A 22484-nucleotide genomic window follows, 5' to 3' on the forward strand; every position below is an offset into this window, starting at 1 on the left:
TCCAATATGTGGCCAAATTTGCTGCGATAGCTTCTCTTTATCGTTCTTATTTAACTGATCTGTAACTGAAGGTGGAGTGGACCCACAAATATGATGTTTTTTGTTGTTGATAATGCATGTAAAAAAACAAACAAACAGTAGAACTAGGCAACTGTGTGCATTTGAGAGTCGCCGTAGTGTTCACGTGCAAGACACTGTGAACCGTCAAATCTGATCTAAATCAGATCGGAGCAGTGTTGCTGGTAATCAGAAAGTAGCCTCAAGGCCCTGGAATACTTAGATACTATACTTGGACCCAACGCAACGCAAAATGCCAGACTTTGGAACGCAAAGAGCATGTTGGGTGCACAAAAACCATTTGGACAACAGAAGAAGGGTCGCCAAGGGTAGTCGTCCGAGCCTCGATCTGGTGAGCCGCTCGAAACCAATCAGTAGTGTTGTTCTCTTCTACTTTGGTAGGAATGCGTCCTATTCCCTGTGTCCAGATTTGCACTGCCCCCTGATGGTGAAGAGGGATACTGCAGGACACTGACGCGCGAGTATGCCAGGCTCCGAGATATGCGACATGCACGGCACGTGTGCAGAAGTATTCCAGGGCCTTAAGAGAATATGGAGATTTGATCAGATTAAGGTGGATTGCTCAACAAGTGGAGTGGGAGATGGTGGCTCAGTTTGTATTTGATAGGACAAGTTTCTTTGATATAATTATTCAGTTGTTTCACATATGACTTTATTCAAGTTTAGTTTAAAAAAGAACCAAAAAACGGAACTAGAAAGTCGTCATTGTCGTCTGGAATTTGAGGGATGATGTTTTACTGCTGCGTCTTGACCATGGATCATGTCGACGTCAGTCTGCATACATACATCAAACTTAACGTCCTACCAAAGTTTATTACAGAGTGGCTTTCAATAAACGTATATAAAAGTATACGATTGCTAAAATCACATATGCACTTACATCACTGTTGGCCACGTACGTGACAATGTTGTGCTGAATGGTTAATAACATTTGTTTACAGTGTGATAAAAATCTGTGTTGTGTTTTACTGCTTTACACGGACTAAAAGTTCCATAATTCTAGTTTTATTTCTGGACCGTTTGTACTTGAGACAAAAATAATCTTGGCTCTCTTAATCCTGGCGACTTTTAATCACAACACAGCAGACACAAATAGCACCAAGAGGAGGTGTGATCAGGAAGCTTTTTTGTGCCTTGTTCTTTTCCTTCAATGTCTTCTAGCTAAACTCAGATCTAATATGGAGCAAGTGTGAGGCTTTGAACTTGGATTAGCTTCACTCTAATATCTGTGTGGTGAGTTTAAAGCCAGAGAATATATGAGATGTGGTCGTAGCTAAAGGCTTTAGATGAGGGCGGAGTGAAGGAAAACGAGAGTGCAGTGGCAGCAGCGGGCGTCAGAAAGCTGGTTATTTATATCAACTTTGTTCATTTGTCTTGATATAGTTCCCAATATTTTTAAACTGCGCCGAGACGATCCGTCACGCGTTATTGTTCCTCTGCCCCGGCTGCCACCGAGCGCTCACTCGTGACCAGGTGGGCGGTAGGACGCGCGGCGTCTGGCGCCATCGCTGTGTGTCACTGCGTGATCATGTGGGCGAGTGTCAGCTCAGCGCTGGAATTTCCTCACTTTGATTTCAGCGTGTAAACAGAAAAAAGCAGATGATGGAGTGTTGTTGGAGGAGGAGGATGTCAGGTTTCTGACGCCAGTTTGATTCTTGCTGGTTGACTTGGACTCATCAGAACTGCTTGAACACGTATGATTAATAACGAAATACAATGGGCTCGGTTTGCTCTTATGGAAGAAACACACTGATATCAAAGCAAAAGAAGAAGTGAACCATTACAAAAATGGAATCTAAACACTTAAGCTCGGCCTGGTGCAGCATTTTCTCCAGGAAAACCCAGACCTGCTCTTTGGAAACTCTGAGCTGAATGCATCTTGTCATGTTGCAGCAGCAGCAGAGTGTCAGGGGAGAACAGTTGGATGAGACAGTGTGAGCGTGCCTCTGCTGCAGAAACATGGATTATAGATCACCTCGGCTCCTCCACGCTGCCCTCACATACACCAGCATGAACACAGGCTCACCGAGACATGTGATGCCGTGTCTGTTGTCTTCTGGAGCTATTTGAACTCATATTCGCCGATAAATACTGATCATGTTTTTTCCTCTGTTGTCGTTGCAGAGACAAGCATTCGGAGCGACAACTGGGAACAGCAAACCAGCGGCTGGCCAAGGTATTTTCTGACCATTCTGCTCCATGTGAACATTTTAACAAAGCAGTTTTCACTCCACAGCATTCTAGTAGCAGCAGAACCATGATGCTCAGGGGGTGAGCAGAAGTAAACATGACAGTGGAACTGGTCATCAAATATTTAGTGTCCTCTGCTGTTTCCTTTCCTTCTCCCTCCTGTTTACACCTATATGACACGCCCACTGAAGTTTGTTTTTCCAGGTTCCAAACTAATGTTTTCAGTTTGAATGTACATGCCTTCAAACGGAAGCTGGTTACAGTACACTTCCGTAAGCCTGTATGCATTCCAAGTGCATCATTTTATATCCATTACAAAACATTTAAGGTTTTAGGACTTACAAAAGAGGAATAAGCAACATAGAAGAAGTCTTGGAAAGAAACCCACTGTAGCAAGAGCTAGGACAGAAGATGCTCTTGGAAGAGCTGGGTTTTCAAGAGCTTCTTGTCCACGAAGCATGCCATATTTACTTAAAGGATCTTGAGGAAATATTGCAGTCTCCAGCAGATCCGAGTGTTCTCTGAGGTGCCTGCACAAAGTCGACAAACTAATAACAATTCCTTCAATATTACTTAAAGCCCACATAGACCGGAAGCTCCAATTAACGCCGCGTTTGTGTGTGTATCTGCGTCATTACCTCGTTTATGAAACCCTAAAGTTTCAGAACAAACAGTTCAGCCACTGCTGAGAAAATAGTGTTGTATTGTTTTCCTGGGCTCTGCGAAGCGGATCGGCACTTCCTTAATTTGATGTCGTCATCAAAAATCCTCACCACTCCTCTCACCACCGTAGCGCCTCCTGGTGCGGGCACTAGTCCGGGCACATCCGGTTGCGTTCATTCAACCGCAGAAGAAGAAGAACTACTCTCGTTGTAGCTGCTGAGATGCAGAGCTGTGTATCTGAGAGCTGGCCTATTTATTACGTCACTTCCAGGTACCTGGCCAATCACAGGACAGTAGGAAAGCTCTCGCTGGCTGGCCAATCACAACACAGTCCACATTCTAGGGGTGTGGTTTTGGTCTGAAACAGCGCGGCTGACGAGAGCGTCAGTGAGGAGATATTTTGATCGGCTCGTTTGCAGCGATTAGTAGGTTTTTAACCATGAAAACAAGTTAATATATGTAAGTAGACCTCCATTACTAACATATATGTGTGATACAAGCATTCTATGTCACCTTTAAAGACGGGAGAATCCCCCCAATGTCTCAAAACCAAACAACTGGGACATCTCAAAACAGGAAGCTTTCGCAGCATTTACTGCGAAAAACTGACCCCCCACCCCCCCAAAAAAATCATAAAAACCAAGCCAGGTGATGAAGAAACTGCAGAATAGTCCCCACTGGTGCAATTACACGTCAGTGTCAAAAGGGATCACATTCATTGAGAAAAATCATTCTTAAAATCAGACAAAAGAATGAATTAGATTACTGAGAGAGAGGAGCCTTCAGTGGTCATGGTTTCCTTCACCGTGGTTACAATTTACAACAAGACCTACTTTGAAAAGTAGGCCATGGTATTTTTACATTCTAATGTAATTCAAATCCCCTGAGTTATAAAACTGTAAAATTGGACTCAGCAAGATCCTTTGGAATTCATCAATGGTGCTAAGTGCAGAACTGTCATTCTGGCAAAAATGAGAGGAAAGTGTGTTTCTCATGAGGCTCACACCAGTGAAACACTTTGTTTTAAAGACCACGGCTCAAGTGAAATCAATCGTTTTTCACTGTTTCCTCTCTTTATACAATAAACGGATGAATATACATGTATCAGGTTGACTTGTTCTCTCTATTCTTCTCGAAAAACTAAAACAAAAATATCTCGAAACATTGGGAACAGAGCAGAGCAGAGCAGAGGAAACCCAAACAGAACGGGTGCAAATAATGAACCGACAGAGAGACTGGAGACCACGAAGACTAAACACACGGGGAGCAACGATAATCAGACACAGGTGAATCACATGAGGGCAGGGCAGACAATCACAGCGGAGGGAAAACTAACGACACAAGAAAACAAGAAGCAGAGTAGACAAAACCCACAGGGAAGGAAACTACAATATAATGCAACAGAAAAATGCAAGAAAAGCCAGAAACAAAAAGAACTGAACTCAAAGTTTATGAAAGTACAACGAGGAAAGTAAATGTCCAAATAAAGCAAAAGCACCCGGAGAACCCGGGGGTTCAATTTTCAGAGCAATACAGTCAGTATGGAGTAAGTGCGTAAGCCTGTTCACCGTTGAATCGCTCCATAGACTCATTCTGCACATAAAACAGCTCTGGTTTACCTGGAGACCATGTGTCACCTCCTTCTCCGCCCCCCATCTCTCTGGGGCTGCTGATAACACTGTTAAAGCCCACTCTCGAATGGATTCCTGTCCCATCTTCTGGGATGATGAAGAGAGCTGCAGTTCAGGTTCAGTCCACAGAGAATCAACCCGGTGGAGATTCTAGGCAGCTGGGTTGAATTTGATCAAGGAGTAAATCACATTCCAGCCAATTTTCACCTCTTTATTTTTCCCTTTTTCCATTCCCTTTGATAAATGTGCAGAAAGGCAATAATTGTGCCCATAGAGTGACATTAGTCAACACACCATCTTTATCCTAAAAAATACACATTTACTAAATGTTTCCTGAGGTTTTCCATTGTGACTACTCTGTATAATCTATAATCATTTAATTTATTGATGTAAAAATACAAGATTTGAATTTCTCCTTTTATTTAGTAAACAAATGATTTGTTTATTTGTCTAAAGTTGAACAGGAGGTCCAATAATCTTGACTGTATGTCTGATTTTTATGTATTTGTTTACTAGGGACAATGCAGTTTAACACAGTGTGAAGCTCATGTGCTGCACAAAGAGTTTATAGCAACTCCTAATATGCAACTCCAGTCCCTAGTTGGGCTTTGATATGCAAAATACATCAGAAAAAAATGCAAATACACAACAAAAAAATAGAATTGAATACATCACAATGACACACATACACTATATGACAATTATAATATGAGTATAACTCTAATACCCATACCTAAACCAATGCATGTCATTTCCTGCTGCCAAAATAAGTCTGCTATTATGCCTCTGTGATAACAAACAAGGCTCCAGTTACAGAACATTCAGAGTCAAACTCGTGGTTCACCTCTCATTGATTGGCCTAACAGTTGGTCTCTGTGGTGAAGTTTTATTTTTTTTACACTACGCCTTCATCAGTCATTGTCCACATATTCTTGCGTTGCCTCAAATCTCACAGGAGCCAATTTAAACATGACCTTTCACAAACCTCTTAGGGAAATAATCCCATCACCTCCCATTGTGCCAACTGGATTCCTTCACACGGTGGCACACCTAGCCGCCGCTGTACATGTCCAACACGGAACCCAGCAACTGTCCTGAAATATGCATCTGTTTTCTCTGTTGTCCACGTGTCATCCAAAGGGCGTCAAGGTCGACCAAAGGCTCTGCCCAAAAGTAAGTAAGGAACTGCAGAGAAGCTGTTTTTCACTGGAGCGCACACGTGGCGCGGCAGATCAGCACAACCGTGCACGGAGCACTGTAATGCATGACAACTGTGCTGCTTCAACAAACAGCTGACCTTTTGGGTGAAGGTGGGAGTGTGAGCAGCAGTGTGTCTTAACTACTCGCATGAATAACAATAGAAAACAGTTGTTTCGCTGACACGGCATTCACACGTCTTTCTACTTCTGCACCGACTCTCACTCGCTTTTCTTTTCTTTTCTTTTTTTTCCTCGTGTGGCAGTTCCAGCTCCGTACCAAAGTCTAATCTGGAACCAGTGCTTTGGTCTCTGACTGCCAAAGAACTTGCAGTGAGAAGAAAGACAGTCTGTCTCCAAGCCATTTGGTCACTGGCAGACATAGAGCAGAAATTAGAGGGAGCAAGAACTAAAAGCATGCAATGGTGTCTCGGGACAATAGAAGACGTCGCTGACACACTGAAGACACTGAAAAGAAGAGTAAAGAGCCACATTATGGTGTGCTAAAATCCGTCCTTGGGTTTAGACCAGCATGTCAGGTCACCACTGCTCTGAACCACGACACCCTGAGCATGTCTTTGTCATACTGACACTAGTTTCTCATGTCCTTCTTAATCGAACCCTAGTTCGTTTGGGGAGGTGTGAATGCACAACCGAACTCCAAAGAAGCGGACTACAACGCAGGGCATTGTGGGTACAAAACAACCAAAACAATTTAAACTAAATCCAAAACCCACGACTGTTCATTGTTTGTCTTCTCGTTCAGTAATTCTTGTTGCAGCGCCGCCTCAGGCTAGGGTTAGATCACAGTCACAATAAATGTGCTTTGATATTACTGTAAATGTCTGACATCTTGTCTTCATCGCACTAGAATCTTCTTCATGGTCGCCCGGCAACAGAATAAACAGCCACTTTACATAATGTCATTGTTATTAGGGTTGTTATCATACTGTATGTCACACCTACAATATGTTTCTGCAAATCACAGATACACGTGAGCTCATGTTTGTGAAGATAAAATACTGTTTTAACCACTTTTCCTGGTTTAGGTACAAAGAGCTACACCATCCTCTCCATGAAACACCACATTGCTCAGCTAAAACACACCAAAAATGTATTACTGTTGTTCCATGAGATTAAACTCAAATCTATAATGGATATGGTGTTTTATCATGATGAGCTTACCACGTTCTAAAAGACAAAGGACCCAAATGCAAGAGACACGTTCAGAATCAAAGACATTCTTCAACACAGACACACACGGAGGTTTAAAGTGAGAGGCTTGGTGGTTACATATGTAGAGAATCTAATCACAGGACATGAGTTGTGGAACACTGAACAGGAGTAACCAACCAGAGTGGTGGGAAACACAGAGACTATGAAGAGAGCACAGATGACGAGACACAGGTGTGAGCAGTAATGCACAGGTGTGAGTCATCAGGAAAATCACAAGGACAACACGGACAACTCCAAACACTCACTGTCGTTAAACATGACACGTGATACACACACTGATGTAAAGAAAAACACTCAGTTTTACAGTTTCAAACTTGCAGAGAATGTTCACATGTAAATGGACTCCAAATCTAATGTGAATGCAGCATTAACTAGTGTTAGTTAAGTTGATTATGTATAGTGGTAGTTAGTAAAGGTGATCATGTATAGTGTTTGTAAAGATGATCAAGTATAGTGTCAGTAAAGAAGATCAAGTAAAGTGTTAGTAACGATGATCAAATATAGTGTTAGTAAAGATGAACAAGTGTAGTGTTAGTAACGATGATCAAATATAGTGTTAATTAAGACTATCAACTATAGTCTTGTTACAGAAGATCAAGTATAGTGTTAGTTAGTTAGTTAGTTTGTCAGTTAAGATTATGAAGAATAGTGTTATTAAAGATGATCAAGTATGGAGTTAGTTAGTTAATATTATTAAGTATAGTGTTAGTTAAGAAGATCAAGTAAAGTATGTTCTAAAGCTATGTGAAATGAAAGTTTTCCTTGATATTCCTCACTGTGGATCATTCAGTGTCTGCTGCTTTATCCTCCACATGAGGGTTGAGGGGCTGGAGCCAATCCCAGCTGACTCAGGGTGAAAGGCAGGCTACACAGTGGACAGTTCGCTGGTCCATCACAGGGCAAACGTACAGAGACCACTGCATGTTTTTGGACTGTGGAAGGAAACCGCTGTGTGACCCAAAGCCTTTTAAATGGCTTTATTGACCAAATCTTAGAGCAATCCATCCAATAGCTGTTGAGATTATTCAGTGTGGACTGAAGTGGTGGACCGACGAGATAGGAAGTACAAGGCTGACCTTTTCTCACCAATGTCTCCTCCTCCTCTTCCTCCTCCTCTCTGCAGATGACAAGAAGAACGACCTGCCAGATGACTTCGACATCGACATGGAGGCCCCGGAGACGGCAAAGGCTGCTGTCACCATCCAGTCGCAGTTCAGGAAATTCCAGAAGAAGAAGCAGGATGTGAAGTCGTAGAAAGAACACTGTTAGCCGCGGCGTCACCTGATTTGAGCCTGGGTTTTTTTTGCATGTCAACCAAACTGCACTGTCTGAATGAAAGTGAGAAGGAGGGAGGGAGGGGGAGTTAGAGAGGGAGGGAGGGGTTTAAAACAATATATCCTTGTGAAAGTCTTTGTGTATCATTTATAACCTGGAATGACGAGTATTATACAATAATGTTTCTTAACCAAAATAGTGAGTGTATGTATTTAAAACATTCCTATAATTGTACTTTTTTTTTACCTGAATAGCACTGCAGTGTATCTGACACTGCTGTTTCAGTGTAATACACACATTCAAAACACAACTTTGACCTTAATTCAGGGGCGAGTTCAAGCCATGTGCATTTCATCTGCAGCCCGAGCCAAGCGCTGTCACCTGCTCAAGGTGTTTCCCTCCGACCGGGTAAAAGTGCCTCTGTGCTTTCACACTGTATTGGCTGACACGGTCTAGTTGTTGTCTCTGATTTGTTGCTGTTGGTTGAGCTCCTTTTCCTTTGTGTGTTTTTAGCAGAACCTCACATCTCAGTTCTCTGTGTCCTAGTAGAAAAATCTTGATGTCGTGTTTGTGGTTTGACTTCAGTTGTGCTTCGATCATTGTTTGTGTTCCGCTGTACACACACACACACACACACACACTTATGCATGCAAACACACACACATGCAGCGAAATAAATAAAAGTGTTACATAGAAGTGTACACGGATTTACTGTCTTATTTCACATTCTTTAAACATCAGTATGAGGCATGTTTTTAATCGTGCGATATTGTGACGGAGCGCGTGACCACCAGAGGGCTCACTAGAGCATTTGAAAAGTTCCTAGTTGCAGTTTGACGCAGAGCATGTGATAAGTCCACCTTAAGTCGGAACAGGTATCAAGCTTTTATCCCTTTAACACCGATCGCGTCGAAGACGCCACGTTTGCATCACCGTAATCACGCGACGGTTCGTGCTATCGGGAAAAATTCTGACGGTTTCTGAAATGGTTATTACGGTAATTTCACTCTAACAAAATGTCATTTTAAATATGTGCATTATACTGTTCACATTTCAAATTTAACATACACAAAAATCTGGTGTTCGTGTGCAACTATGGTGTTTTTTCCTAAATAAAACTTTTGGTTTTTCTTCATTTTAAATTGCTAGTACACTACTACTTTAACTGCCAGATATTGAAAGTTATTCAGGAAAAATGGGCAAAAGCACTTAGTCACAGGACATTTTCTGGCCCTTTTCATTTTAAAATACGCACAAAAAAAGTAATTTGAAGGCTTAAGTGTTAAAGGGTTAAAAGTTAAATATAATACACATTATGTTGCTTTTAGGCAGACTTTTACAGCTCTAAACTGAAGTTTGTAAACAGCTAAACCTTTGCACCACAGGAAAAAAAGTCAGTGTTTTTAGTTTGCAGAGACACAGAAGCTGCTGGTCTACCACCGTCTCAAATAGCTTACTTAAATCTAATCAAATTTAAATGTACTGGTGAAGGAAGCTGTAAATCAACAACTACTGTGTGCTGAGATGTAAAGTAACTATCCATTTACTCATGTGTTAGATAAGTGTTTATCAGCCCTGTGCTCCTGCATGTTTTGGATGTTCCCCGCTCCAACACACCTGATTCCAACGGTCAGCTCGTCAGCAGAAGCCTGATAACGAGCCATTTATGTGAGTCAGGTGTGTTGGAGCGGGAAATCAGCAGTGCAGTTCAATCCTTCACTCGAGGTTTCTAAAGCGTTGTCATGGTTAACAGTGAGAGAGCTGTCCACATTCATCCATCACACTAAACGTTTATTCTTTGACTGTCTGCAGATGATTTCTGGGTAAATTAAGATATATTTATTATTATTATTATTATTATTATTGTTGTGTTTTTCTTCTGGGTGAAAGAATCAGCTGTTTGGCGATGCCTGACAGTTCAGACCTGAACATTTAAGAAGAAGAAAGTGAACGTACATTTCCAACAGTCTAACTGCTGTGCTTTTACTTTCACATTACTCCACCACATTGTCAGCCAGCCGCAGATTAAGAGCCACGTTGCCATGGAAACGTGGCTCTTTTCTTTTTCAAGGGTCAGTGGCTCACTTTAAAGTCTGGTTTCCAGTTTATTTATTTTTTTTGGTCAAATCTTGTACTAAAAGAATCTAATTCTGGGACTGGCATAACACGACGGAAGAAAACCTGAAATGTGTTTGTTTTGCGGAAATAAGTCGTATGTTTTACAGACAAGTCGGATATTTATGGGCAGGAATAAAAAATAAAAGCAGGCTAAGCTGCTGCTTGGATGTTTCTTAAAGAATGCTCTTTTAATCTTAATTAGAGAGGAAGTCAATACAGCTAATTTTGTGCACGCGTACGTTTTTGTGTTTTAGTATTAAAACATGGAGGCTTTTCAGTGCCACATTTGAATAAATGTCATTTTTAAATAAATGTTTATTTCCCCCCCCCCAGATTTCAGTTCAGCCTGAACATTCTTCATGCTTTGGCAGGTGAATCTCGAAAAGAAATGTCAGATATAGCTCAGCACTGAGGGCCTCTGCTTAAACCCATGTTCTAAAAACATGGAAGCAGGCAGGACACGAGGAGAGAGATGAGCGTTAAAAGGAAGAGGGTGGATTATTGAGCAGCACAACTCTTGACAACACTGCCCCCTGCAGGAAAGACAGCCACAGGACCACAGAAGGACACCAACCAAAGCAGGAGTCGCTCTCTCCCGTGCTTCATCTCCACAACCAACATCAGTCACTCATGTCAAACCCGGGGAGGACACTTTGGGGAACAGCCATTTTATTAATCAAATTTGAACTTGGTGTTAGTTTCTCTTTATTCCAGTGTCACCAGGGTGAACACCCATGTTAAAAATAAAAAGTGACATTGTTTTTTTCTCTTTTTTTTTTTCTTCCTTGTTAAAATGTATAATCATAATGAAGACAGTTAATCATAGAAACTAATCATAGAAACTGACAGAATGACCTCACAGCATTTTGGATCAAACTCTTCTTCTCCTCCCTTCAGGCTAACTCATAGAAACAGAAAGAACAGAAATGGGCCAGGGCAGACAGAACAAATAAACAGCTTCTTACGTATATCCACATGTTTTTTTTTTTGTTGTTTTTTTTTCTTCTTTTTAGATATTTCCCATAGACTTTATAGGTTTGGTTTGAAGGGGGGGAATCTGCTGGATTGTCTCACATTTTTTTTTATTTTTTCCCTGTAGAGGAGCATCACTGCAATGCAGCGACAGTAAATCTACTGAGGATAGTGAGAGTCTTGAAGACTCTACCTAGTGCACTGAGAGCAGGGAGATCTAGTATCTGGACACACTTGAGTCTGGGTGTTTGTGAAGTGCAAACCATTAGTTCTCTAAAACCCTCCCTGTTCTAGCTAACATTATTTACCACCCTGGCAAACAAGCAGTGGTAAACTACACCTGAATACAAAGCTGGAGAGTGTCCGGCCCTGTAAGTATACTCACAACATAGTTATTTTTCATCATTACAGTACAGTATAGAGCAATAGTTTTCATATACTTTTCATATCTTTTTTCATATTGCACCATCAGAGAATGGGACACAGAGAAAGATCAACAGAGACTCCATTTCCTAATTAAAACAAGATATGTGCAAACATGACTAAGGACTTTATTAACCAAATCAATTCTTCTTCCCTGTAATATCCACAAATAAAAGTGATTTCTCTTTTTATATATATATTTATAGTAATAAGAATAATAAATCTTCACATTGGATCATTTCATAGTGTGACAAAATGCTCGACTGGGCCGTTCGGCCTCGATCGTAATCCTCATTGTCTTTTAATTGGTCAGTCCCCATGCATCCATAGGAAATAGATTTTTTTTTTTTCTTCAAAAAAGTAACAATTGGAGAGCAGCTGAAAAGTTTGGACTGGTGTCAATTGCTTTCATTCCAAGATTTCTCCCAAGTTTCAATCAACGCTTTGAGAAGGATATTCCATAGGAAAAAACATGACTCCAAATCGTCATCTTCCACTCCAGGAAAAACAAAAGGAAAAAAAAAGGAAAAGGAAAAGGATGAGCGGCTTATTATGAAAACATTGTAGTAATGGTGATAATAGATCATTTGGTAATCAATAATTAATGATCATTAATAGCTGACAACTAACAATTAATAATCACTTGATTAATTATAAAGAATTAACAAGAATGAAGAATAAATAATGCTCCCTCGCTACTCAATTAGTTTGGCAAAGCTCCGCCTGGAGTCGTTTTCCGATGAGTGAATTTTTTTTTTTCTCAATTGAAACAAAAACAAAATAAGAAAGAAAAAGAAATACAAACAAGAGATAAAATAACTTTCTAAAAAATAAATAAAAGAAGATTAGTAAAAGTGACCCCGCCCTTGGAGAGAGGGGACGTATATATATACAGAACTGTGTGGTGAAAGTCAGTTTACTGCACTTGAGTGTTAAGTCCAGTGTTAGAGTGAGGTCTAGTCCTGCCCCAGGTGCCCCTGCTGTTATACCAGCGTGTAGGACTTTGCGTAGGGGTTGCTGCTCGGTTTGAGATGTCCTCGCGAGTCCAGCAGGGACTCCTGGGAGGTGCTGAGCTTGGCGGCCTGTGCCAGCTCTGAGCCCTCTCTGTGGGGGAGCGTGGCTGCAGAGCCTGGCTGCCACTGCGTCCCTGGGTCCCTGCTGGCCTGAGGGGCCTCTGTGGGCGTCGGGGGCGCCATGCGAGAAGGTCGTTTCAGAGACCGACTCTTCTGGGGCTCCAGACAGGCCTGGCCCATGGCGGCTCTCTCCCCGCTCGCCGTCCCCCTGGATGAGCCTGAGCAGGACATGCCTCGGTTCAACAGGAAGTCCATGCGCAGGTACGGAGGAAGGTGAACCAACTCGCCCCCTGCAGGGCGACACACACCATCGCGGTTAAATATAAGAAGAATCACATGAATAAATTCCTGCACATCACCTGATCTCTGATCACTGACTTTAGCTTAAAAAGAAACTCCTAGGAACAGAATATTCAGGATTTTGATAGGTGCCATGACAGTTTGTACACCAACGTCACCTGCAACCAAGCAGTGATTGAGATTGATTAACTTCTACTTATGTACATCAAGTTAGATGCAGGCTGATTTTCCCATAGACCTTTATTCAACTACTGTAATATTCATATATTCAATATAATAATCATTTTGTTTGGGGCTGAACTGATGTGTCCCTTTTCTTGCAGGTGATTCAGACACGATGTCGTCAGGATGAGTGAAGCTGTTCACACAGTGTTCACACAGTGTTCTCACAGAGTGTACTTAGAGGGCAGAGTTTGGATGGGAGGATGTAATGTTTGCATCAGTTGTTATGTCACTATGTTGCTATTGCAAGTTTTCAGACTCCACCTACCACTTTATGTTTCTCTTGTTTTCTCCCAGACCACTTTACCTATTGATGACTGTCTGGATGGGGAGTGGAATTTGCAAATAATCTTAAAAAAATACACATACCAGGACTCATTAACTGCAGATTTTACGTTAATCAAAAAGTACATGAAGGTGACTCTTTTTAGCAGTCACTAAAATGTCTCATAAACAACATATTTGAAAATATAATATAAATGAGGTTTTGAAAAAAATTAAACATTTTAGAGTTTGTCTTGGGTGTTAAAAAAACTACTATGCATTAGTTTTAAACTTGAGTTGTCTGGTTGATTTGAGGTCATCATAGGTGTTTGTCATGGCAGGTCACAGGAGGTAAAGCACAGATGTAAATTATCAAATAAATGAAGGCTGAGTTCCATTTAGCTTCCTCAGTTTCATGGTGCACGCTGGCTCACAGTCACATTGTCCTGACGTTCCGTGTCAGAAGCCAGCTCCTTAACTTCCAGTGAGTTGTCTCGAAGGGGAAACTTGAACTTTATAAAGTAACGTAAGTGATAAAAACTTCCAATATCGATCAAAAAACATTTGTCTTTTAGTAGTTAGCCCTGAGGGATTCAACATGGCCTTAAATGAAAAGTGTTTGTATTTCAGAGACATGAGAAGACAACATCAGAGCACTGCTGCGTCCCTGCGTACCCTTGACTGTGAATTAGATGGGCTGGATTATTGAAAACCAGGAAGTGACCGTGCATGAGGTCCATTCAGCTTCCCAGAGCCATATTTAATGTTATCAGCAACACCTGTGCTTTCTCCTGCTGCACGTCACAAAAAAGCCCTATTAGGCCACCTAGTGGTGAGATGAAAGAAGTTCATCAGGACAGCCTTGTTTCCTGACTTCTGCTTACTGAGATTTCAAATTAGTATTCTTGATTTTTAAACAATGATTTAAAATTACAATGTTTTTTTTTGTTTTTTTTTTTAATCTAAAAGCTGCATATTTCCTCTGTTAGACACATAAACTATTTGTTAAAGGATGAATTAACAACTTTAGTCACAAAGTTTAGTGATTACTGATATGACCATCACAATGAAGCCAGTAGTGATTAAATGTTAGCATGTGACGGGTCTTAGGCACCCGATCCTCACCCGGTCTGTGGGCCTTGGGTACAGCCATGTTCATGACCCGGCTGACGTCCTGAGGCTTGGGCGGGGAAGCAGTGAAGCGGCAGATGCCTGACTCAGACGGTGTGCTGGAGGTCAGGCTGTCGGTGTAGTCGTTGGTGCCTGCCGTCATCTGCTCAGAGGAAGTGTCAGAGATGAAGCATTCTGTGATGGTGAACTTAGCGTGCCGCAGCTGTTCCTCCATCTTGGCGTGCTCGTAGGCTCTGGCGAGCTCCTCGTAGGTGGACGAGGCGCTCTCTGTTGACACCATACTGCTCCTCGCTCGGTCTGCACGTGGGCCGGAGTTAGTGGAGGGGAGTTAGTGACAAGAGCAATGGCAGAATTATTGGAACGTTACTTTGTTAAAGCTGCTGATTTGTTATCGTTTGTTGTTAGAGATGAAGCGTGGTGTTGTAGCTTTAAACAAACCGAATGCACAGGACGGTTTTACCTGTGTCCTGAGATGGGCTGACGCTGTAGCTGTCGCTCTCCTTGTCGACAGAGCCCGCGACTCTGGGCGTGGGCAGCCTCCAGTCAGTGCTGAGAGTGTGGGAGGAGACAGGGGGGTGTGGCCGGTTCAGAGTCCACTGGCTGGCATAGCGGTTGCGAGCAGCTGGGCCGGCTTTGGCTGTGCGTCTGGCTGTCGGGTCTGAGGATAGAGAGGAGAGTGTACGGTCAGTATCAATGCAAGACACCGTAATGAAAAGTGAACTGAAGATAATAAAAGCACCTACACACAGTGTCTTCACTCACTCTTCCAAAATCTGCAAATTTTTGGACACAGATATTCAAATTTTAAGAACCAACTCAATTGTAGAAAGGAGACACTTTGATTGCAAATGGCTGAAGACAGAGGTTCCTAAATAAGAGGACTGGGAGGAGGTAATACATCATATCATTTATATGTGATGGAGAAAATGACTTTCTTTCATAGACTGGAACTGGACTAATTCAGTACATTCTGGAAAAATTGGAATATTAAGGTGCTGGAGATCAAACAGATCAACATAATCTATTGCATTCTATGTTATAATCCTAGTACTGAACCTGCAGGATGCAGATAAGCTTTACAGTTAACCATTTCATACTATATGAATGTAGAATTTTAGATTCTCTGAACCTGTCACACCCGACAAGAAAATACACAAGTTCAACACAGCAGGGAGTGAAGCTAAGTGTCCTCCTGAAGTGAAAACATGTACTAAACGTAACTAGAGACAGATGCTGGGGTGGAGGCAGAGCTAATGCAATACTTATTGAGCAGCAGCATCAGCAGCAGCAGCAGAGCTTTCAGGTGAATGCTGAGGCAATGGGCATGCAGCAAAAGAGTGACAGCTTAATCACACCTACACAGTGCAGCAGTGACAAGAGTGGGTCAAATAAGTGTGGGAAGTGTTGCTCACTTCAAAAGCATGTAGCACACATCAAGAGGAAAACAGAGGAGAAATAACCAAAAGAAAACGAATGAAAAGAAAATGTGGCTGGCAAAACAACAGTTCAAGTTTTTCTTTTTAAAACAAAAAGTCCGTACTGGACTTACTGGTTCCTGGTCTGGCATCGGACACATCTACCAGTGGACCAGTGGCCTGAGACAGTGACTGGTAGTGGACCGTGTGGGTGACTGTGGAGGACTTCTGTTTCTGGGTCTCTCCAAAGTCGTTGTCGGTCAGTAACACGGTGGACCTGTCGTCTGTGGGACAGCAACACAAACAAACTCAGGAACTCCATAACCAGGTGAATTAAAACAAACAGGAAGCTTGGCAGAGGCAGAGAACCCTCGGAGTGCTCACCAACTGTCTCCATAGTGTCTCGCTCCTCTATCAGAAGCTGGGCTCTGGGGATGTCGATGTGCATGCGGAGCGTCTGTTGCTGTTTGTTGATTGGCTCTGCTGGGCGTGTGTTTTTACTGTGGAGCACAAAACAAATACATGAGACTAACTGTGTCTATACTGGAACACGTGGCTTGCTAACAGCAAGTTAGTGAAGCGACTGCACAGATTTTTTTACCTCATGAGCATCTCAGCCAAACTTTTTGCATCTGGAAAACAAACAGAAACCATCATTTCACTCGTTAAATATTAGGCAACAGAGACTAAAATCTGTCCCATGTGTTGCTCCGATCGTACCTCGGAGCCTCTTGAGCCTCTGCTCCCTCCTCCTCCTCCTCAGCACCAGCAGCCCGATGAAGATTACAACAATGCCGACCAGTACACAAGAAATGGTGACCATCATCTTCAAACCTTCGCCGCCCCCTGAGTGGTCCTCACTTATGTTGGGCGCCTTCACCAAAGGTGCGATGGTACCTGTGTAAAAAAAATGTGCAGCCTTATGAGACACGTTATTGTTGACTTTTGTTGAACTGGCAGTGACAGCTGCTAGTTTTAGTAAGTGAGTGGGGAAAGGAATCGCCTTCTGCCATCGCGTTAACTCACTGCCATCATAGCTGAGGGTCGCAAACTTGACTCTCTTCTCGGCGTAGCCGGCGCTGTTGTAGATCTTCATCTGCAGCTCGTACCAGGTGGCCTCCTGCAGGTCGTACAGGATGTAGCTCTTGGTGAGGGACGTGCGCTGTGCTGTGGTCCAAGATGGCGAGTCCATGGGCCGATACTCGAGAGTGAAGGAGGTGACGGGGCATCCACCGTTATTCCAGCCGTTCAGGTTTATCTTGACACGAGTGGCGTTGATGCTCGTGATAAGCTCCTGTTCTTTAGAGTACTGAGGTTCTGTGGAGGGAGAGAAGCAAAGCCTCAGTGTGCTGGATCAGCAGGAATGGATCCCTGGACAAAAGTCAGCTTTATTGTTACTGGGGGTGTCAATGATCACTTTACAGTCAGTGATGTTTCAGTAAATCCAAGGAAATATAAGTAGTAATATGTTTTTAATAAGGTCTTTAAAATGCATCATTAACAAATGAATCGTATATTTAATTACATTATCAGAAAAGTACAAACGTTAAACCTAGTATCTTAAATGGTGGTAAATATTACTGGTACTCTTTTATAGTGTTTTATTACCCATTTATAGCTACATCAATATTACTAAAAAAATAATTGCATGCCCTGTAATGTGTATTTATTACATTACCAGGATCTTCCTGAGGAGTAATTGAAGTACTATAAAAAATACATGTTCTCCATTCTGCTGTCCAATTTCAAAAACTGTTTCAAATTTACATGCACACAAATGGGCTCTTCACATAAAGATGCATAAAACTACTGCTATCACTGAACAAAAGCATACCTTTCCCATGAGTCTTTGCTTCAATGATCTCGCTGATGCGTCCCGGCCCCACTGCATTCTGGGCAGTGAGGGTGAACTTGTACCAGGTGCCACACTTGAGGTTCTCCAGCCGATAGGAGCGCTCACTGGGACTGATGGCAAAGTTACCCCACTGCTCACTGTTGTCCTCCGAGTACTGTAGAATGTAGCCTGCAGAGGAGCACGGGTAAGGTGAGGGATTCAGATCAACGAGGAAGGAAAAACAGAATAAAGACGGACAAAAATACACTGTGGTGACTGTCTGACCTCTAATGGAGCTTCCTCCATTGTCTCCTGGGATCCAGGAGAGGGTTATGGAGGTGGTAGTTGTCTTGGTCACAGTGAGACGAGGCTGGTCAGGTGGAACTATAATAAAGAAAATGGCAAAAAATTAGTTTGCCTCCATCAAAGACTGCCAAGCTGAGAAAATGCATTAATTCAGTATATTCCAAACAACGCCTGTTTGTTGAGTGTTGGTCATCTTAATGGGTTTCTTACCTTGAACTTGCAGGTTGAGGACAATCTTGTCAGACCCAAAACTGTTACTGGCCATACAGGTGTAGTTCCCAGAATCCTCTGCTTTAACTGTGCGGATAACGAGGCTGCCATTACCATGGACACTGCGCCGGCTGTCAATCACAACAGGTGCCGGGGTACCGTTGCTGAAAAATAGGAATGATTCAATCGATATTTAGAAAGTGACACTATAAGCACACATGTGTTAATCCATTAGGATTTAGAACTTGCAGCTTTAAGGCTGATGAAAACTCACATCTCCTTCAGCCACTTTATGGTTGGGGATGGGTCACCCACTGCTTTACAAGGCAGCACTATGTCCCTCATCCATGGGGTTGTTACCGTCCTGTTGAAGGTCAGAATCTGAGCTGGAGCTGCAGAGGTACAAGCAGGCCACGCGGGAGAAATGTCAGCAAATAGAAGTGTTTTCTAAATGAATTCACACTGCATTTTTCCACATATGTTGTGATCTCTAACATCACAGAGTCAGGGCTACAGATGTAGGGGGCAGAGTGTGATGCTGTTTCTTCTTCCATCATGAGCGGTGGAGCAAAGAGGAGAGGACATCCATCATCTAGACCTCAGACAGGGTGTGCATGTCCTAGAAACTGTGGGTCCTAGCTCCAGACGCTATGGGGCCTATCAGCATATGCAATCAGCTTATCAGCGCTCACAGAGCATGATAATGCTGACAGGGCCAAACAATAGGTTATTAACATTCAGCTGATGCTTCCCTGCCAGTCTACTAAAGAGACACTGGGGATGAGGCACTTTTTCTGCATCCACATGGGTGACGTGATTTGAGGAGAATGGGGTGAAACAGGGTAATCCTTACCAAGAGACGCTGCTAGAATTTAAATGTGAAGTGTGTTTTTGTGCCCCTTAAGAATTGTCAACTAACACACACAGAAACTGTATTGTACTGTCCCTGTAGGGACACAATATGAGCAGAGTAAGGACAAAATACAATTTAACCCTTTGATATACATCAGAAAATTACCCTGAATAAATTGACAGACCTCGACAACATTACCTTCACAGGGATATGACATCAGTCTACAGTATTCATACAATAAATACAGTTACATTGTTGCTGTTTTTTAATCTGAAAACTAATAATTTAATTCAAAAGCTGCATAAAGACACAGAGAGGAATCAAGACCTAAGATTACCAAGGTATTTATTTTAGGATTTATTGTGGTATGAATGACAGATTTGTTCTACTTCTTTACAGCTTTGGTAACAGGCAGCATCACAAACTGTAAAAAGTCTGTGTCTCTCGGCTTTGAATCTGTAGATATTTTCAAGGCTCTTCAGACTTCGCTGAAGTGTCACCTACCCTCAGCCATGGGTTTGACAGTGATGATTTCACTGGCGTTTCCTCGTCCTGCGGCGGTGACCGCCACCACCCAGATGCTGTACTGCCGGTTCCTGCTCAAATTGGGGATGCGGTAGAAGAACACATCTGGGGCTGCCTCGAACTCACTGCTCACCTGGGTGTGAGAAAAATATATAACTGTGATTACAATGCATATATTTGTCAATAAATCCAAGTACTAGTGTTTTTACACATTTTATATATTATATTGTATTCACATTTCATATCTTTAAAAACACAATTTTGAATTTAAAATGTAGTTATTCTAAGGTTTTTAAACATGTTACCGTGGGGTGTGGGTTGGAGCAGAAAACAGTGTATTTCCTGATGATGCCGTTCACTTTGAGAGGAGGAAGCCACGACACAAACACCACAGAGTTGGATGCAGCTGCTGCCTTCACACCTGCAGGAGGACCAGGAACTGGACAGGAAAAGATGTCAATAACATACAGTGAAATACTGGTCATTCCTGTATATCATTATTAAACAGATGGTTGTGTCTTTTTTTTTGTCATCCTACCGTCCTCCTTGGTGCGGGTGTAAATCTGTTCACTGCGAACGCCATCTCCAGCTCTGGTGAAGGCCAACACTTGGATGCTGTAGTTGGTATACTTCTCCAGTCCATCAAGCTCCAGCGAGGGCTTTGCGGTTGTCACGTTCCTGATTTCTCCAAGCTCTGATGGAGAGAGAAGTTAAATTTTGTGTAAAAACAATCAACTCTCTCATTCTAAATAATCTTCTGATATGACAAGCTGACAGACAACCAAATATGTGACTAATATCATTAGTCAGTAATATCTGTAATATCTAGTCACATAATATCATTATATGTATGCGTGTGTGTGTGTATGTGTGTGTGTGTGTGTGCGAGCGCGTGCCTGCCATTTATAAATACTGGCATTTAAAGACCGGAGCATTTTTATTCAATAGGCAGACCAACATGATGTGACAGTACGGGGTCAAAGGTAAATATGCTGTCACAACCAATCTCACTGACACAAACCTGGCATGTGACAATGCCATGCTGTGTCACTTACACATGACTTAATAACTCAGCTAACCACGAGCCATTATAATTCATTCTTTTGCTCCAGTTTACTCAACTAACCACTTACTACAATTTATTGTACCTTTAACTTATTACTTTGTAAATGAAACACAGTTCCTAATCTTTGTTGGTTGGCCACATTATATTATGAATTTATTGAAAATATTTATTATATATTATATTATATTTATATTTGATGCAGGTATCTAGTGACTGTGACCTTAATACTCATATTAAACTGCACTCTGATAGTGTTTTAAGACCTTCTTATGTGGGGACCCATTTTGAAAAGATGGCGTGACTCATTAACATTATAAATGACATGTGCAACTTTAAACAAACAATATTTCTGAACACTTTAAATTCTGTAAAACGAAGGGTTAGGGTTATTACAGATTAATCACAATCTAATTTTTATTTATTTATATCTTAATAATTTATCATTTATTATTTATATAATTTATTATTTCTTAGGTAAAAGGATGTAAAAAAAATCAGCTAATTTATTAGGCGACCCAAAAAAATCTCCTGTAATACATCTATGGATCAGGATCATTCTGAGAATGACCGCTCTAAGATATGCACTCTGTATTTATCTATACCACCAACATAGTAGTGTGCAGGTGATAGTGTGTACCTCCATCAGGCAGGTTGGCCCAGTAGATGACCCTAAAACCCAGCAGGTTGCCGTTCAGAGCATCTTTGGGAGGAGTCAGCCAGGATAGAGAGATGACCTCTGGATAAGTGGCAGTGGCCTGCACGTTCTCTGGAGGGCGACTGGGCACTAAAGGTGAAAAAAGAAGAAAACACACTGTAAAACTAGTGGACTTGGAGTAGCAGCACCCTCTGATCTCCACTAGGTAGCGATAAATCCTCACAAATATCTCTAAGATTAAACCAAGCCTGCTTCACTAACAGGTACAGAAAACATAAAATAAATGTATGATCTCAGGTTTGGTGCAGCACTTAAAAATTCAATTTTTAAAGTCTGACCCCATGTTGAAAACATTATGCCATGTCCTACTCTCTCCCTCTTGACTTACCGTCCTCCAGTGTGGTAGCAGCCACTTCTGTGGAAGAGGGCCCAGTCCCAGCACTGTTGCTGGCTTGCACCACGACTCCATACTGGGTGAACTTCTTTAGGTTGTCCAGAACCAGGCTTTCTGCGTTATCCCCCGTGGTTTCCACACTGATCACACTAAACTGGTAGTTTCCGCCCGAGCTGTATTCTCTGTAGCCCACTTGGTAGCCTCTGATGGCCCCATTCTGAAGGTGTTTCTTGGGCGGCTGAGAATGACAAAGACAATTTGAGACACTTAAGACAAATGTCCATCTTTATTTTGGTATAAAATAATGACAGGTTTTCACATTAATATATTATTAAAAAAAATGCTGTAAATGACACCAATATCAGAATAAAAATGGAACAGAAACACTATTAATCAGTTCTGTGTTCTTGCCTAGGGAGGTACTGTCTGTGGTGTTTTTTCCCAACAGTTCCTG

General features: G+C 42.0%; 2 protein-coding genes and 1 long non-coding RNA gene across 7 annotated transcripts in view; 2 read left to right on the plus strand and 1 right to left on the minus strand.

Annotated features, from left to right (window-relative positions):
• Window positions 1-8977, plus strand: part of pcp4a (Purkinje cell protein 4a) — a 34419-nt gene extending 25442 nt beyond the window's left edge. The window contains exons 2-4 of one of the 2 annotated variants that reach the window (XM_044043051.1): window positions 2203-2254; window positions 5703-5735; window positions 8118-8977. In XM_044043051.1, coding sequence (XP_043898986.1) covers window positions 2203-2254; window positions 5703-5735; window positions 8118-8248 — 216 coding nt within the window. In that variant the 3' untranslated portion in view covers window positions 8249-8977. The remainder of the gene's footprint in view (window positions 1-2202; window positions 2255-5702; window positions 5736-8117) is intronic. The other variant, XM_044043053.1, reaches the window with a different exon arrangement.
• A 979-nt stretch (window positions 8978-9956) lies between these two features.
• Window positions 9957-11455, plus strand: LOC122779466. The gene is made up of 2 exons (XR_006361572.1): window positions 9957-10092; window positions 10721-11455. It is a non-coding gene; the product is annotated as an uncharacterized LOC122779466 (long non-coding RNA).
• Window positions 11456-12583: 1128 nt separating this feature from the next.
• The window catches only part of dscama (Down syndrome cell adhesion molecule a), a 77854-nt gene continuing 67953 nt past the window's right edge, over window positions 12584-22484 (minus strand). The window contains exons 17-34 of one of the 4 annotated variants that reach the window (XM_044041859.1): window positions 22025-22268; window positions 21619-21765; window positions 20454-20609; window positions 20221-20354; window positions 19895-20048; window positions 18812-18929; window positions 18538-18701; window positions 18307-18405; window positions 18022-18210; window positions 17214-17504; window positions 16908-17084; window positions 16789-16819; window positions 16572-16687; window positions 16322-16471; window positions 15516-15545; window positions 15233-15430; window positions 14767-15069; window positions 12584-13145 (exon numbers count right to left, since the gene is read on the minus strand). In XM_044041859.1, coding sequence (XP_043897794.1) covers window positions 12766-13145; window positions 14767-15069; window positions 15233-15430; window positions 15516-15545; window positions 16322-16471; window positions 16572-16687; window positions 16789-16819; window positions 16908-17084; window positions 17214-17504; window positions 18022-18210; window positions 18307-18405; window positions 18538-18701; window positions 18812-18929; window positions 19895-20048; window positions 20221-20354; window positions 20454-20609; window positions 21619-21765; window positions 22025-22268 — 3081 coding nt within the window. In that variant the 3' untranslated portion in view covers window positions 12584-12765. Of the gene's footprint in view, window positions 13146-14766; window positions 15070-15232; window positions 15431-15515; window positions 15546-16312; window positions 16472-16571; window positions 16688-16788; window positions 16820-16907; window positions 17085-17213; window positions 17505-18021; window positions 18211-18306; window positions 18406-18537; window positions 18702-18811; window positions 18930-19894; window positions 20049-20220; window positions 20355-20453; window positions 20610-21618; window positions 21766-22024; window positions 22269-22484 lie in introns of all 4 variants that reach the window. The other 3 variants (XM_044041858.1, XM_044041861.1, XM_044041860.1) reach the window with 3 other exon arrangements.

Source organism: Solea senegalensis, linkage group LG13, assembly GCF_019176455.1.
Source record: "Solea senegalensis isolate Sse05_10M linkage group LG13, IFAPA_SoseM_1, whole genome shotgun sequence".
NCBI lineage: Eukaryota > Metazoa > Chordata > Actinopteri > Pleuronectiformes > Soleidae > Solea > Solea senegalensis.